Source organism: Neofelis nebulosa, chromosome 7 (assembly GCF_028018385.1).
Source record: "Neofelis nebulosa isolate mNeoNeb1 chromosome 7, mNeoNeb1.pri, whole genome shotgun sequence".
NCBI classification, from domain to species: Eukaryota; Metazoa; Chordata; class Mammalia; order Carnivora; family Felidae; genus Neofelis; species Neofelis nebulosa.
In genome coordinates, this window is record NC_080788.1 from 146165483 (window position 1) to 146184160 (window position 18678).

Sequence of the window (18678 nt, forward strand, 5' to 3'; positions counted from 1 at the left end):
TTATGAAGCCAGCATTACCCTGATACCAAAACCAGACAAGGATGCCACAAGAAAAAATTACAGGCCAATATCTCTTAACAAATACAGATGCAAAAATTATCAACAAAATATTAGCAAACTGAATTGAAAAATACATTAAAATGATCATACACCATGATCAAGTGGGATTTATTCCAGGGATGCAAGGACCCAGGGTTCAACATCCACTAATTGGTCAATTGATACACCACCTCAACAGAAGAAATAATCATATAATCATCTCAATGCAGAAAAAACATTTGACAAAATTCAATATCCACTTATGATAAAAGTCAAAAAAGCAAGTATAGAGGGAATATATCTTGACATAATAAAGGCCATATATGACAAACCTACAGCTAACATCATACTCCATGCACCAAACATGGTAAGATTAGGAACAAGACAAGGATGCCCACTCTTGCCACTTTGATTCACTATAGTATTGGAATTCCTAGCTAGAGCAATTAGGTAAGAAAAGGCATCCACATTGGAAAGGAAAAACTAAAATTGCCACTATTTGTAGATGACATGATAGTATATGTAGAAAACCCTAAAATTTTTATCAAAAAACTGAGCTAATAAATTCAGTAAAGTTGGATACAAAATCATTATACAAAAATTGTTTGCATTTCTGCATGCTAGTAACAAACTATCAAAAAAATTAAGAAAACAATCCCATTTACAATTGCATCAAAGAGAATAAAATACCTAGGAATAAATGTAACTAAGGAAGTGAAAGACCTGTATATTAAAAACTACAAGGAGCGCCTGGGTGGCTTAGTTGGTTGAGCATCTGACTCAATTTTGGCTCAGGTCAGGATCCCAGGGTTGAGGGATTGAGCCCTGTATTGGGCTCTGTCCTGAGTGTGGGACCTGCCTAAGATATTCTTTCTCTCTCTCTCTCTCTCTCTCTCTCTCTCTCTCTCTCTCTCTCTCTCTCTCCCTCCCTCCCTCCCTCCCTCCCTCCCTCCCCCCCCGCCTCCGCCCCTCTCCCCCACTCTCTCTCTCTCAAGTTAAAAAAAAAGAAAAACTACAAGATATTAACAAAAGAAATTGGAGAAAATACAAGTAAATGGAAAGATACCCTATTCTTATGGAATGGAAGAATATTGTTATAATGTTTATACCACCAAAAGCAATATACAGATGAATGCAATCTCTATCAAAATTTCAATGGCGTTTTTCAAAGAAACAGAACAAACCTAAAACTTTTATAGAACAGAAAAAATCTCAAATAGCCAAGGCGATATTGAGAAAGAACAACAAAGCTGGAGGCATCACACTCCCTGACTTCAAACTATATTACAAAGCTATAGTAATTAGATGGCAGAGTAGGGGGACCCTAAGTTTGCCCCATTCCACAGATACAACTAGATAACACTCATATTGGTATAAATAGTCCAAAAAATGATCTGGAGACTGGCAGAACAAACTCCACAACTAAAGGTAGAGGAGAGGGCACATGGAGAAAAGTAGGAAGAGTGAAGACACAGTCTGAGAGTGAATGGACTGTACTGGTCCATGGTAGGGAGGGAGCTGGTGGTAGAAAAGGGTGAAAAACAGAGTTTCACATCAGGAAACCCAGAAATGGGGAGGATGAATCCCCACAACATTTGTCTTTGAGAGAGGGGCCAAATTTCATTGAGTTCTTAACAACCATTGGGACTTAAACCCTGGAATTTTAAAAATTGGTGAACTCAGCTCTGGGAGAGCTCAGAGGGTGTTAGGAAGTGGAGTCCCTGCCCTTAAAGAGACAGCATAACAAACAGCCTGTGCAGATACAGTGTACAACCAGCAGTTTGAAAAATGCCAGGGGCAGACAGGAGAGACGGTAATTTGCTCAACCTGGAGTGTGGCCCTAAGAGACAGGGATCATAGAAAGACCGCTTCAGAAACAAAGGAGCTGGCAGGTGCCACTTCCCTTCCCCCACCCCTCACCATAAACAACAGCCATCTGTGGGAACTAGTGCAGCATCAACACGTGTTACCTAACTTGCTTACACCAAGTCCCTTGTACCCCCTGAGCTTCAGCGGATCTGCCCTTCCCAGTCATGCTCCCCTTAGTTCCAGCACTGCAGGCCCCCTTCCCCAGAGGACAGTCACAAACTCTGCCAACACCACATCTCCTGACCTGCACTTTTTGTGGACCTCATTTCTGGTGGTTGTGGGAGTAGATCGCATTTTGCGAGCAGACCACTGCACGCCTTGTTAAAGCATACCCCACCCCTATTGGGGACCAAACACTACACACAATAGGCAAAGAGAGCCTCTGCAGACAATTGGACAGAAGAAAAAAGAGGCCAAGATTCAATAGCAGAGCATACACAACACATAGGAGACACTCCGTGAAGCACCAGGCTCGGGGGAACAGGGAGACACTGCAGTGCAAGGCACTACAAGAACTTTTCTTCATAAAGCTATTATCAAGAGCAAGAGAAGTAGCCGACTCTCCTAACACAAAAACAGACACGGAGTTAGACAAAATGAGGCGACAGAGAAATATGTCTCAAATGAAATAACAGGACCAAACCGCAGCAAGAGACCTAAATGGATATAAGAGATACACTTGATGAAAATTTAAAGTAATGATCATAAAGATACTCACTGGACTTAAGAAAATAGTAGAGGACATCAGTGAGACCCTTAACACAGAGATTAAAAAAACCAATCAGAGATCAAGAACACAATAAATGAAATTAAAAATACATTTGATGGAATAAATAGCAGTCTAGATGAAGGAGAGGAATGAATTAACGACCTTGAAGACAACAGACTAGAAAGTAACCAAGCTGAAAAAAGGAGAGGAAAAGAAAATTACACAAACTGAGAATAGTCTTAGGGAACTTAGTGACTCCATCAAGTATAATAACATTTGTATTATAGGGATCTCAGAAGAACAGAGAGAAAATGGGGTAGAAAATTTATCTGAAGAAATAATAGCTGAAAACTCCCCTAATCTGGGAAAGGAAATGGAGATCCAGATCCAGGAGGCACAGAGATCCCCCAGAATTCAACCCAAGGAGGTCCACACCAAGACATACAGTAATTAAAATGACAAAAAAAGGGGCGCCTGGGTGGCGCAGTCGGTTAAGCGTCCGACTTCAGCCAGGTCACGATCTCGCGGTCTGTGAGTTCGAGCCCCGCGTCAGGCTCTGGGCCGATGGCTCGGAGCCTGGAGCCTGCTTCCGGTTCTGTGTCTCCCTCTCTCTCTGCCCCTCCCCCGTTCATGCTCTGTCTCTCTCTGTCCCAAAAATAAATAAAAAACGTTGAAAAAAAAAAAACGTTGAAAAAAAAAATAAAATGACAAAAAAAAAAAAAAAAGCAGTGATAAAAATTTTTAAAGCACCAAGTGAGAAAAAGACAATTACATACAAAGGAAACTCCATAAGGCTATCAGTGGGTTTTTCAGCAGAAACATTACAGGCTAGAAAGGAGTGGCATGATATATTCAAAGAGGTGAAAGGGAAAAAATTTCAGCCAAGAATACTTTCTCCATCAAGGCAACTATTCAGAATAGAAGGAGAGATAGAATTTCTCAAACAAAAACCAAAGGAGTTCATGACCACTAAACCAGCCCTACAGGAAATATTAAAGGGGACTCTTTGAGTGGAAAGGAAAGACCATAAGTGAGAGTATGAAAAGTAAAAAAACAAAGGCAGTAAAAATAAGTATTTCTGTAAAAATCAGTCAAGAGATTCATAAAATAAAAGTATATAAAATATGACAACATATACCTAAAAGGTGATGGGGAGAGGAGTAAAGAATGAGCTCAAGCTAACACAACCATCAAACTGATATAGACAGAAGATGCTATACACAACCCTAATGGTAACCATAAATCCAAAATCAGTAATAGATATGCAAAGAATAAAGAGAAGAGAATCCAAGTATATCACTAAAAAAAAGCTGACTAATCATAAGAGAAGAGAGCCAAGGAAGAAAGGAACAAAGAACTACAAAAACAACCATGAAGCAAGTAACAAAATGCCAATAAATACATATCTATCAATAATTACTTTGAATGTAAATGCGCTAAATGCTTCATTCAAAAGACACAGGACAACAGAGTGGATTAAAAAAATAATAATAATAACAAGACCCCCCAAAAAGACCCATCTATATGCTGTGTACAAGAGACTCATTTCAGACTGAAAGACATCTGCAGATTGAAAGTGAAGGGATGGAGCCCCACCCAATCAGAGGCACAGCAGGCTCATGACTCCAGGCCTGGACGTCAGAGCTAAGAAGTGTTCAGAACCCAAGTCATGGATCCACCTATGCGTAAAGAAAATTCCAAAGTTAAACAACCTGTCAGCAAAGTTGAGAAGGCCAAGCAGAAATCAGCCCAGCAGGAGCTGAAGCAAAGACAAAGAGCAGAGATCTATGACCTCAACAGAGTCATGACAGAACCTGAGCAGCAAGAGTTCAATGAGTTCTGTAAACAGATGCAGCCGTCTGGAGAGTGAGCCACTCCTTGTTCAAACTAGATGGGACCCCAGAGGCTTTGTCTGTCAGCTTGTTACTAGTTTTAGGCTGAGATGGTTCATTTGGAACAGTACAGAACTAGACAGGAAGACATTTGTGTTATCCCTAAAACTGGATAAATCTGAACTTACTGCATGTAACGTTGGCTTCACTGATTCCTCCAGTCTGAATTATCTCAGTACTTACTGAAGAGACTTGTTTTATTCTTCTTAGACAATAGATTTTTTATGTTTCTGTTGTTTGAGAAAAATCAGTGTTTCTTGTGAAACTGTAGATCTTCTCCAAAAGTATAAATAAAATACTAATAAAAAAAAAAGTGAGGGCATGGAGAAACATTCAGTATGCAAATGGATGCCAGAAGAAAGCTAGGATAGCAAGTCTTATATTGGAACAAATAGATTGTAAAACAATGAATGTAACAAGAGACAAAAAAGGACACTATTTGTTAATAAAGGGGACAATCTAACAAGAGGGTATAATAATTGTAAATAGTTATTCACCCAACATGGAAATACCCAAATACATAAAACAGTTAATACCAAACATAAAGGAATTAATTTATAGTAATAAAATAATAGTAGGGGACATTAACACTCCACTTACATCATCCAAACATAAAATCAACAAAAAAACAGTGGCTTTGAATGACACACTGGACAGATGGATGTAACAGACATATTCAGAGCATTCCATCATAAAACAGCAGAATACACATTCTTTTCAAATACACATGGAACATTCTCCAGAACAGATCACATATTAGGCCACAAAACAAGTCTCAACAAATTCAAAAAAAAAAAAATCTAAGTTATACCATGCATCTTTTCTGACCACAATGCTATGAAACTAGAAAAAGAAAAAAATCTGAAAAGACCACAAATACATGGAGTTTAAATAACATGCTACTAAACAGTGAATGGGTCAACCAATAAATCAAAATAAATAAATAAGTAAATTACATGGAAACAGATGAAAATGAAAACACAACATCCTAAATCTTTGGGATGCAGCAAAAGTGGTTCTAAGAGGGAAGTTCGTAGCATCATGGGCCCACCTCAAGAAGCAAGAAAAACCACAAACAACCTAATCTTACACCCAAAGGAGCTAAAGAAAAAACAAGCAAAACCCAAACCCAGCAAAAGGAAGGAAATAATATAAGATTAGAGCAGAAATAAATGATATAAAAACTATAAATAAATACATAAATAAATAAATAAATAAATAAATAAATAAATAAAACCAGGAGAGAGAGAGAGAAAGAGAGACAATGCAGTTAAAATCACCAGTGAAAGGGGTGCCTGGGTGGCTCAGTTGGTTAAGTGTCTGACTTCCACTCAGGTCATGATCTTACCACTCATGAGTTTGAGCCCCACGTCGGGCTCTGTGCTGACAGCTCAGAGCCTGGAGCCTGCTTTAGATTCTGTGTCTCCCTCTCTCTCTGTCCCTCCCCCACTGGTGCTCTGTCTGTCTCTCAGAAATAAATAAATGTTAAATTTTTTTTTAAAAAAATCACCAGTGCAAGAGGAGAAATAACAATCAACACCACAGAAACACAAAATAATTGTAACAATATTATGAAAATAAAACATATATGCCAACAAATGGGATAACTTAGAAGAAATGGATAAATTCCTAGAAACATATACCCTCTAAAACAAAAGCAAGAAGAAATAGAAAATTTGAACAGACCAATTACCAACAACAAAATTGAATCAGTAATCAAAAATTCCCAAAAAACAAAAAGTCCAGTACCAGACAGCTTCACAGACAAATTCTACCAGAAGTTTAAAGAAGAGTTAATACTTTTTCTTCTCAAACTATTCCAAAAAATAGAAGGGAAAGGGAAACTTCCAAATTCATTCTATGAGGCCAGTATCACCCTGATAGCAAACCCAGTTAAAGACACCACAAAAAGGAAAAAAAAAAAAAAGGATTACAGGCCAATATCTCTCATGAATATAGATGCAAAAATTCCTAACAAAATAAGCAAGCCAAATTCAACAATACATTAAAAAAAAAAACCCTACACCACGATTAAGTGTGCATCCCTAGGATGCAAGTGTCATTCAATATTTGCAAAAAATCAATGGTATGTCACATGAAGAAGGGAAAGAATATGATCATTTCAATAGATGCAGTAAAAGCATTTGACAAAGTACAACATCCATTCGTGACAAAAACCCTCAATAAAGTAGGTTTAGAGGGAACATATCTCAACATAATAAAGGCCTTATATGAAAAACCCACAGATGGGGCGCCTGGGTGGCGCAGTCGGTTAAGCGTCCGACTTCAGCCAGGTCACGATCTCGCGGTCCGTGAGTTCGAGCCCCGCGTCGGGCTCCGGGCTGACGGCTCGGAGCCTGGAGCCTGTTTCCGATTCTGTGTCTCCCTCTCTCTGTGCCCCTCCCCCGTTCATGCTCTGTCTCTCTCTGTCCCAAAAATAAATAAAAAAACGTTGAAAAAAAAAATTTAAAAAAAAAAAAAAGAAAAACCCACAGCTAACATCATACTCAATGTTGAAAAGCTGAGAGCTTTTCCCCTAAGGTCAGAAAGAAGACAAGGATGTCCCCTCTCACCACTTTTATTCAACGTAATACTGGAAGTCCTGACCACAACAATTAAGCAGCATAAAGAAAAGGCATCCAAATTGGTAAGGAAGAAGTAAAACTCTTGCTATTTTCAGAAAACCCTAAAGACTCCACCAAAACAAACAAACAAACAAACAAACAAAAACAACCACACACACACACACACACACACTAGAACTGAGAAGTGAATTCAGTAAAGTTGCAGGATACATGGTCAATGTACAGAAATCTGTTGCATTTGTATACCTTAACGATGAAGCAGCAGAAAGTGAAATTAAAACAATCCTATTTACAGTTGCACCAAAAACAGTAAAATATTTAGGAATAAACTTCACAAGAGAGGTGAAAGATTTGTACTCTGAAGAAATTCAAGACAATGTAAAGAAATGGAAAGACATTCCATGCTCATGGATTAGAAGAAAAATGTTGTTAAAATGCCTATACTACCCAAAGCAATCTACAGATTTAATGCACTCCCTGTCAAAATAGCAACATCATTTTTCACAGAACTAGAACAAACAATCCTAAAAATTGTACAGAACCACAAAATACCTCAAATAGCCAGAACAATCTTGAAAAAGAAAAACAAGACTGGAGGTTTCACAATTCCAGACTTCGAGTTATATTATGAAGTGGTAGTAATTAAAATAGTATGGTACTGGCATAAAAACAGACATACAGATCAATGCAACAGGATAGAAAGCTGAGAAATAAACCCACACATATATGGTCAATTAATTTACAACAAAAGACCAATAATATACAATGGAGGAAGGATGGTCTCTTCAATAAATGGTGTTGGGAAAATCGGACAGCCACATGGAAAAGAATGAAACTGGACCACTATTTCACACCATACACAAGAATTAACTCAAAATAGATTAAATACTTGAACATAAGACCTGAAGCCGTAAACCTCCTGGAAGAAAGGTTACCTCTTTTACATGGATTTTGATGATATATTTTTAAATCATTTTTTAATCTGACATGAAAAGCAAAATCAACAAAAGCAAAATTAACAAGTGGAACTGCATCAAACTAAAAGCTTCCTCACAGCAAAGGAAACTGTCAACAAAATGAAAAGAAAAACCTACTGGGGCACCTGGGTGGCTCAGTCGGTTAAGGGTCCGACTTTGGCTCAGGTCCTGATCTTACAGTTTATGAGTTTGAGCCTCACGTCGGGCTCTGTGCTGACAGCTCAGAGTCTGGACCCTGCTTCCAGTTCTGTGTCTCCTCTCTCTCTGCCCCTCCCCTGCTCTGTCTGTCTGTCTGTCTCTCTCTCTCTCTCTCTCTCTCAAAAACAAATAATAAAACATTTTTAAAAATTCTTTAAGACAACATACTGAATGGAAGAAAATATTTCCAAATCATGTATCTTATAAATGACTAATATGCAAAATATATAAAGAACTCATACAATTTTATAACAAAAATAACCCACAAATAATCCTATTAAAGATTGACTAGACATTTTCTATAAAGCAGACATAGATGGCTAACAGGTGCATAAAAAGATGCTCAGTATGACGAATCATCAAGGAAATGCAAATCAAAACCACAATGAGGTATCACTTCACACCTGTTAGAATGGTGATTATCAAAAAGGTAAGAAATAAAAAGTGTTGGTGAGGATGTGGAGAAAAGGGAACCCTTACACACTGTCAAGGGGAATATAAATTGGTGGGGCCACTACAGAAAACAGTATGGAGGTTCCTCAAAAAGTAAAATCAGAACTACCATACAATTCAGCAATTCCTCTTCTAGGTATTTATCTGAAGAAAACAAGAACACTAACTTGAAAAGACATGTGCACTCCCATGTTTATTGCAGCATTATTTACAATAGCCAAGACGTGGAAACAATGTTAAGTATACATCAATGGATGAATGAATAAAGAAATTATGGTATAGATATATGCAATGGACAATTTAGCTATAAAAAAGAAAATCTTGCTATTTATTTTTTAATTTTTTTAATGTTTATTGTTGAGAGAGAGAGAGAGAGAGAGCGAGCAGGGGATGGGCAGAGAGAGAGGGAGACACAGAATCTGAAGCAGGCTCCAGGCTCTGAGCTGTCAGCATAGAGTCGGATGCAGGGCTTAAACTCATGAACCGTGAGATCATGACCTGAGATCAAGTTGGATGCTTAACTGACTGAGCCACCCAGGCGCCCCAAAATCTTGCCATTTATGACAACATGGGTGGATCACAAGGGCATTATGTGAAGTGGAATAAGTCAGAGGAAGACAAATACCATATGATCTCTCTTATATATATAATCTTTAAAAAAATCTAATAGATACAGATAATAGTAGTTGCTAGAGATGGGGTGGGGAAAAATGGGTGAACTTTTTTTTAGGTTAAATAAAATGGACAAAATTAAATAATTTAGTGAAAAAAAATCTCAACAATATAGTTTCTATACATTAACAATGAAGAATGTGAAAAGGAAATAAAGAACACAATTCCATTTACAATAGCATCCAAAAGAATAAAATGCTTAGGAGTTAACCAAGGAGATGAAAGACGTGTACAACAAAAACTATAAAATATTGCTGACAGAAATTAAAGACAAAAATAAATGGAAACACATTCCATGTTTATGGATTAGAAGAATTAATGTTGTTAAGATGTCAATATTATCCAAAGCAAGTAGAGTTATTTAGGATTATATTCCAGGGGCGCCTGAGTGGCTCAGTCGGTTAAGCGTCTGACTTCAGCTCGGGTCATGATCTCACGGTTCATGGGTTCAAGCCCCATGTCGGGCTCTGTGCTGACAGCTCAGAGCCTGGAGCCTGCTTCGGATTCTGTGTCTCCCTCTCTGTCTGCCACTCCCCTGTTCATGCTCTGTCTCTCTCTGTCTCAAAAATAAATAAGCATTAAAAAAATGTTTTTAAAGATTATATTCCAAAATTATAACACTATAATTCAAATTTATACAGTCTTAACTTCAATAACATACTCTGCTCCTATCCAGCATCATCACTACCTCTTCCATTCACTGCTGTCTTTTTAGTCTTTTTTTTTTTTAATTTTTTTTTAACGTTTATTTATTTTTGAGACAGAGAGAGACAGAGCATGAACGGGGGAAGGTCAGAGAGAGGGAGACACAGAATCTGAAATAGGCTCCAGGCTCTGAGCTGTCAGCACAGAGCCCGACGCGGGGCTCGAACTCACGGACCGCGAGATCATGACCTGAGCCGAAGTTGGCCGCTTAACCGACTGAGCCACCCAGGCGCCCCAGTCTTTTTAGTCTTTTAAATCATATAGGAAACTAAAAGTGGGGTTACAAACCAAAATTCCAACAATACTTGCTTTTATAATTACCCATGTATTTACCCTTACTGGAGATCTTTATTCCTTCAAGAGCTTCAAGTCACTGCCTAGAGTCCTTTCATTACAGTCTGGAGGAGTCTTTTCAGCATTTCTTTTTTAATTTTTAAAAAATGTTTATTTTATTTTTCAGAGAGAGAGAGAGCGCAGAAGCAGGGGGAAGGGGCAGAGAGAGGAGACATAGATTCCAAAACAGCTCCAGGCTCTGAGCTGTCAGCACAGAGCCTGACATGGGGCTCAAACTCATGAACCATGAGATCATGACCTGAGCTGAACTTGCATGCTTAACCAACTGAGCCACCCAGGTGCCCCTCCCTTCACCATTTCTTGTAGAGCTGGTCTCATGGTAATAAACTTCCTCAGGTTTTTTTGTTTTTGTTTTTGTTTTTTAAATCAAGGAGTATTTTAATTTCTCCTTCATTTTTGGAGGACAGTTTTCCCAGATATAGGATTCTTGCTTCACAGTTTTGTTTTTTTTTTCCTTTAGCACTTTAAATATATCAACTCATTGCCCTCTGGATTCCAAGGGTTGGTTGTTTGTTTGTTTGTTTGCTTGTTTGTTTTTGGAGGCAGAGAGAAAAAGAAGGGAAGGAGCAGAGAGAGAGAGAGATGGAGAGAGAGAATCTTAAGCAAGCTCCACACTCAGTACAGAGCCCAACACAGGGCTCCATGATGGTGAGATCATGACCTGAGCCAAAATCAAGAGTCGGATGCTCAACTGACTGAGCCACCCAGGTGCCCCTGGCCTCCAAGATTTTTGGTAATTTTGCCAATAATCTTGTTGGGAATCCCTGCGTATGATGACTTGCTTCTCTCTTGTTGCTTTCAAGATTCTCTTTGCCCTTGTGTTTTGAAATTTTTATTATAATGCGTCTTGGTGAGAGTGTTTTGAGTGTTTCCATTCATGTCTGCCATCAAAATTTAGAAGTTGTCACCATGATTTCTTCAATTAATCTCTTTGCCCACCCCCTCTCTCTTGTCCTTCTGAGAGCCTACAGTGCATATGTTGGTCCTTTAGGTTCTGCTCACTTTTCTTCGAACTTTTTCTTTCTGCTTCTCAGACTGAGTAATTTCCATTATCCTATCTTCATGTTTGTTGATTCTTTCTTCTGCTTGCTCAAATTCACTTTTGAATCCCTCTACTAAATTCTTTTTTTTTAAGTTATTATACTTTTCAGATCCAGAATTTCCTTTTGATTCTTTTCATGTTTTCCATCAATTCATGGATATTTCCAATTTGTTAATATATCATTTCCTTGACTCTGTCCATGTACTCCTTTGAATTATCTTTTTAAAAAATGTTTATTAATTTTTAAGAGAGAAATAGAGAGAGAGAGAGAGAGGGAAACACAGAATCTGAAGCAGGCTACAGGCTCTGAGCTGTCAGCACAGAGACCACCTTGGGGCTCAAACCCACAAACTGTGAGATAATGACCTGAACCAAAGTTGGGCGCTTAACCAACTGAGCCACCCAACCGCCCCAAATTATCTTTTTTTTTTTTTAGTTTATTTTTATTTATTTTGAGAGAGAGAGAGAGCAAGTACATGTGAGTGGAGGAGGGGCAGAAAGAGAGAGAGAGAGGAGAGAGAATCCCAAGCAGGCTCTGTGCTGCCACCGCAGAGCCAGATGCAGAATTCAACCCTACGAGCCCCAAGACCAGGACCTGAGCCAAAATCAAAAGTCAGACGCTCAACTGACTGGGCCACCCAGGCACCCTGCTCTTTGAATTATCTTTAAGACAGTTGTTTTCAAGTCTTTCTAGCAAGTCCACCATGGGCTCTTCCTTAGATGACTAGGCTTCTGTCTTTGAGTAGGCCAGACTTCCCTGTATTTTTACATCTGTTGTGATTCATTGTTGTTGTCGTTGAAAACTGAATGTTTGAATTTTACAGTGTGGTAACTCTGGAAATCAGATTATCTTCCTTCCCAGCATTTTAAAAATAATTATTTTAGGGTATTTTTGTGGTGAGGATCAGCCTGAGGTGTAAACTTAAGGTCTTCTCAGGTGTTTTCTTGGGCATATGCAGTGACTTTTCCAAATTCCCCTGTATATGTGGTTGCTTTTGAATGTCTGATTCTTAATTATCTGGCTCCCAAAAGTGGAAAAGGAGGAAATGAAGGCTAAAAATCAAAACCAAAAAAATTAAAACAGAATCTGTATCTTTAAATTCCCTGGAAGTCACTTTAGCTGGTGGGTCTAGCCCTGAGAGCCACCTCTGTGTCTGCACTTCTGTGGTCACAAGCAGTGATCCATGATCAAGACACAGATTCCTGATATTTGGAGAAGAGTGTCCGTAGTGCCCACCTGGGCTCCCACAAGCCAGTATAAGGACATGGGCATGGCTCCCTGCTATCGGGCAAAGGGACACTGGGGGATGGGTAGCTATTATCACCCTAAGAGATCAAATCATCCAAAAGTAATCAGGGCTCACCACCCAAGACTTCCACCGGAAAATGGGTCTTCCAATAGACCCCAGAGCTTCAAAGTAGTTACAACAGATGACTCTGACAGTACAATTGTTGTCTAGGTGGGGACACAGATTCCTGGCTTTTCCTACTCCGTCTTCCCTGATGTTACTGCTGTATAAAGAACTCTTACAATTCAATAATAAAAAGAGAAATAGCTAAATTAAAAATTGGGCAGGGGCCCCTGGGTGGCTCAGTGGGCTAAGCAGTGGACTTCAGCTCAGGTCGTGATCCCACAGTTTATGAGCTTGAGCCCCGCATCGGGCTCTGTGCTGACAGCTCAGAGCCTGGAGCCTGCTTCGGATTCTGTGTATCCCTCTCTCTCTTCCCCTTCCCCGCTCACACTCTGTCTCTCTCTCCTTCAAAAATAAATAAACATAGGGGCGCCTGGGTGGCGCAGTCGGTTAAGCGTCCGACTTCAGCCAGGTCACGATCTCGCGGTCCGTGAGTTCGAGCCCCGCGTCAGGCTCTGGGCTGATGGCTCGGAGCCTGGAGCCTGTTTCCGATTCTGTGTCTCCCTCTCTCTCTGCCCCTCCCCCGTTCATGCTCTGTCTCTCTCTGTCCCAAAAATAAATAAAAAACGTTGAAAAAAAATTAAAAAAAATAAATAAATAAACAAACAAACATAAATAAATAAATAAATAAATAAATAAATAAATAAATAAATAAACAAACATTACAAAAAAATTTTTAGGGGCACCTGGGTGGCTCAGTCACTTGTGCGTCTGACTTCGGCCCAGGTTGTGATCTCATGGTTCACGAGTTCAAGCCCATGTCAAGGTCTGTGCTGACAGCTCAGAAGCCTGGAGCCTGCTTTGGATTCAGTGTCTCCCTCTCTCTCTGCCCCTCCCCAGCTCATGCTCTGTCTCTATCTCTCTCTATCTCTCACTGAAAAATACATTTAAAAAAATCATTAAAAAAATTAAAAAAAATTTTTTTTTGGTTGGGCAAAGGATCTGTATGGACATTGCTCCAGAGAAAATATCCAAGTGGCTAAGAAGCACATGAAAAGATGCTCAACACCACTAGCCGTCAGAAAAATCCAAACCAAAACCACATTGAGATACAACTCCATACCCGCTAGGAAGATGTGTGAGGCCAAAAAAATGACACCCCAAAAGATAGCCACATCAGATCGCTGCAACCTGTGAATGTTACCTTATGTGGCAACAAATATGAGGAAGACAGGACCTTAAGAGAGGGAGCTCATCCTGCATTCTCTGAGCGGACCCTAAATGCAGCCACATGTGTTCTACAGGAAAGGGGAGGTGGGGGGTGGGGTTGAGAGAATCACACAGAGGTGAAGGACATGCGAAGACAGAAGCAGAGATTGGAGTGATGTAGCCAAAAGCCGAGAATGCTGCAGAATCCCCACTGGAGCCTTCACAGGGGGCACAGCCATCCTGACACCTTGATTTCGGACTTCTGGCCTCCAGAACTGGGAAATCAATTTCTGTTTCTTTAACCTCCCGGGTTTGTGGTACTCTGTTACCGTAGCCCCAGGATACTAGTACAAGTGGCCCTAATAAAAAGAGACTTATAATAACAAACGTTGGTGAGGATGTGGACATAATGGAGACTTCACATACACACGCTGCTGGAGGGAATATAAAATAGTACAGCGATTGTGGAAAACAGGCTTGCAGGGGCGCCTGGGTGGCGCAGTCGGTTAAGCGTCCGACTTCAGCCAGGTCACGATCTCGCGGTCCGTGAGTTCGAGCCCCGCGTCGGGCTCTGGGCTGATGGCTCGGAGCCTGGAGCCTGTTTCCGATTCTGTGTCTCCCTCTCTCTCTGCCCCTCCCCCGTTCATGCTCTGTCTCTCTCTGTCCCAAAAATAAAAAAAATAAAAAAAATAAAAAAAATAAAAAACGTTGAAAAATAAAAAAAAATTAAAAAAATAAAAATAAAAAAAAAATAAAAAAAGAAAACAGGCTTGCAGTTCCTCAAAAGAGTAGCGTTACCATATGACCCAGCAATTCCACCCTTTAGTAATAAAGAGAAATTAAAACATGTGTCCACATAAAAACTTGCCCACGAATGCTATAGCAGTATTGCTTTTAACAGTCGAAAGTGGAAACAACCCAAATGTCCACCAACTGATGAATGGATCAGTCAAACCGTATCCACATACAATGGATTGCTATTTTGCTTTGTGTTGTCTGCTATTTCTTAATGCCTTACAAGAATTCCTTATATATTCCAGACAACACGAGTCATTTGTTAATTATGTGCATGAAATTATCTTCTTTGAGTTTGTACATGTCTTTTCCCTTTCTTTATGATGCCTTTAATATAAAATGGATTTAATTTGCATTTTCCTGGTTGCTGATAAATTAAATGTCGCTTACATATGTTTACTGGCCATTTGCCAGTCTTTTTGTGAAGTGCCTTTTCAAGTCTCTAATTTTCGTTTGGCTTTTTCTTAAATATTGTACAAGTTCTTTAAATATTCTTAATATGAGCCTTTGTCAGTTATATGTGTTACAAATATCTTTCCTTGGATATTTGCTTGTTCTTGTTTCTTTGTTTACTCTTTGAATGATGTCTTATGGTGAACAGAAGTTCTTAATTTTCCTGTAACTAAATTTATCAGGTTTTTTTTTCCTTCAGGCTTATGTTTATGCCTAGTTAAGAAATTTTTGCTACCCTAAATTCCTGAAGATATTATGTTCCTTATGTTCTACAAGCTTTATATTTTTATTTCATAATTAATTTTTGTACATGGTTCAAAGTAAGGATCAAGTGGTTTTCTCTTTTCTTTCCTATGGGAATATCTCATTGTTCCAGAACCATTTATTTAAAAGGCTGTTCTTTCCCCCACTGCTCTGCAAGAGCTCCTTTGTTGAAAACCAGGTATCTACATACGTGTTGGTCTCCTTCTTGAGTTTTGTTATTCCACTGGGTTATCTTTGCATTCATACACTACCAGCACAGTGCCTTAATTACCATCCTTTATAATAAGGCTTGATATCCAGTGAAGCCATTGTCTTATCTTGTTCCTCTGCTTTAAAAAGATTTTTGGGCTGCCTGGGTGACTCAGTCGGTGGAGCAAATGACTCTTGATTTTGGCTCAGGTCATGATCTCGTGGTTCGTGAGATCAAGCTCTCCATCATCAGGCTCTGCGCTGACCGCTTGGAGCCTGCTTGGGATGCGCTCTCTCTCTCTCTCTCTCTGCCCCTCCTCTGGCTCGCATGTGCTCTCTCTCTCTCTCAAAAATAAACATTTAAACATTAATTAGTTATTAATTAATTAAATAAATAAAAAGATTTTGGAGGGGTGCCTGGGTGGCTCAGTCGGTTGAGTGTCTGTCTCTTGATTTGGCTCATATCATGATCCCAGAGTCATGGCATCAGGCCCCATGTGGGGCTCCATGCTGAGGGTGGGTCTGCTTAAGATTCTCTCTCTTTCTCACTCTCTCTCCCTCTGCCTCTCTCCCCAGTTAGTGCTCTCTCTCTCTCTCTAAAATAAAAATTTTTTAAATTAAATAAGGGGCACCTGTGTGACTCAGTGGGTTAAGCATCTGACTCTTGATTTTGGCTCAGGTCATGATCTCGCAGTACATGAGATCAAGCCCTGCATCAGGCTTTCCGTTGACAGCCTGGAGCCTGCTTGGGATTCTCTCCCTCTCCCTCTCTCTCTGCCCCTCCCCTGCTCTCTCTCTCTCATTCTCTTTCAAAATAAAAATAAACAGTAAAAAAATAAATAAATAAAAGCTGGCTTTATAATAAAAAAAAAGACTTTGGATATTCTTGGTCCTTCACGTTTTCATAGAAATTTAGAATCAGCTTGTCAAGTTACACAGAATTGTAACATATATACACACAACCCTTCGGGCATGTTTTTTGTGAGATTGCATTGAACATACAGACCAATTTTATAGAAGAATGAATATGTTATAATAATGACTCTTCTGAGACAAAAACACAGTATATTCCACCTTTTATTTATTCTTTCATTTCTTTTTTTTTTAAGATTTTATTTTTTAAGTAATGTCTACACTCAATGTGGGGTTTGAACCCACAACCCTGAGGTCAAAAGTCACATGCTCCACCAACTGAGACAGCCAGATGTCCCTATTCTTTGATTTCTTATAATTTTCTTTAGTTTTTATGTAGCTGCCTTGTATATCCTATATATAAACAGTATCTTTTACAACAATTCATTCTGTAGCTCCTGTGTCTACTTTACAGAAATACAATTCTTTTTTGTACTTTGATCTTATGCCCAACAACCTTACTAAAGTCATTCTTTTTTTTTTTAAGTTTATTTTTTTTTTATTTTAAGAGAGAGAGAGAAAGAGAGCAAGTGCATGAGTGAGTAGGGAGGGACAGAGAAAGAGGGAGAGAGAGAGAATCCCAAGCAGGCTCCATGCTGTCAGCACAGAGCCCCACACGGGGCTTGATCCCACCAACTGTGAGATTATGACCTGAGCCAAAACCAAGAGTCGGATTGGTAACTGACTGAGCCACCCAGGTGCCCCCTAAACTCATTTATTAATTCTAATCATTATCCATATATTTATTTTAGATTTTCTATGTGCATATCATCTGTAAATAATAACAGTTTTATGTATCCCTTCCCAATCCTATCTTTTTTTTTAATGTTTATTTGTTTTTGAGAGAGAGAGAGAGACAGAGTGCAAGCAGGCAGAGAGAGAGGAAGACACAGAATCCGAAGCAGGCTTCAGTCTCTGAGCTGTCAGCACAGAGCCTGACGCAGGGCTCGAACTCACAAACCTCAAGATCAGGACCTAAGCCGAAGTTGGACACTCAACTGACTGAGCCACCCAGGACCCCCTCAATCCTTCTATCTTTTATTTCTCTTTTCTTCCTGCACTTACCAGGAGCTCCAGTGCAATCTTGAGTTAAAGCAGCAAAAGTGGGTGCCCTTGTGTTTTCCTGATGGCAAAGAGAAAGCTGGAAACATTGTAAAGTTAGGGATGACAATGTTTGCTGCAGATTTGTTTAGATATTCTTAACAGATCAAGGAGAATCCAATCTGTTCCTAGTTTGCTAGGAATATTGAATCAGTTGTTTTTCTGCAGGTATTGGGGTGTTTGTATGATTATTATCTCCTGTATTCTGCTACTTTGGTGAATTACATTGATTGATTTTTGAATATTAAACCAAGTTTGCATTCCTAGATAAACTCAACTTGGTTGTGATGTTTTATCTTTCAATCATCACTGGATTTGACTTACTAATATTTTCTTTAGAATTATTTTTGTCTATGTTCCTGAGCAATATAATATTGGCATGTAATTTTCTTTTCTCATAATGTCCTCGTCAGACTTGGGAAAAAGGCTACATACAGTGTCCAACTAAAACAAACATGTGTCTCCTCTTTTTCTTTTCTATAGAAGAGTTTGTGTGAAATTAGTGTTATTTCTTTTTATTTATTTATTTAAAAAAAAATTTTTTTTTTTTTACGTTTTATTTATTTTTGAGACAGAGAGAGACAGAGCATGAACGGGGGAGGGGCAGAGAGAGAGGGAGACACAGAATCGGAAGCAGGCTCCAGGCTCTGAGCCGTCAGCCCAGAGCCCGATGCGGGGCTCGAACCCACAGACTGTGAGATCGTGACCTGAGCCGAAGTCAGACGCCCAACCGACTAAGCCACCCAGGCGCCCCAGTGTTATTTCTTTTTAAATGCTGGGAGAACACCTAGTGAAATCCTCAGGGTCTCAGGTTTCCTTCCGGGAGGGTTTTGAATTGCAGGTTCAATCTCATTGTTAAGGTACTATCTAGACTTTCTATTTATTCTCATGCCAATTTGGTAAGGTAT

General features: G+C 39.3%; 1 protein-coding gene across 1 annotated transcript; it reads left to right on the forward strand.

Moving 5' to 3' along the window:
- Positions 1-3316: 3316 nt before the first annotated feature.
- On the forward strand, positions 3317-6749 carry LOC131517791 (small vasohibin-binding protein-like). Its single transcript, XM_058740372.1, has one exon. It carries the CDS (start codon positions 4287-4289, stop codon positions 4485-4487), a length of 201 nt encoding a protein of 66 aa, XP_058596355.1. The 5' UTR covers positions 3317-4286; the 3' UTR covers positions 4488-6749.
- Positions 6750-18678: the final 11929 nt, after the last annotated feature.

Coding starts and splice junctions, on each gene's coding strand:
- LOC131517791 (XM_058740372.1), top strand. CDS start 4,287: ATGGATCCACCTATGCGTAAAGAAAATTCCAAAGTTAAACAACCTGTC.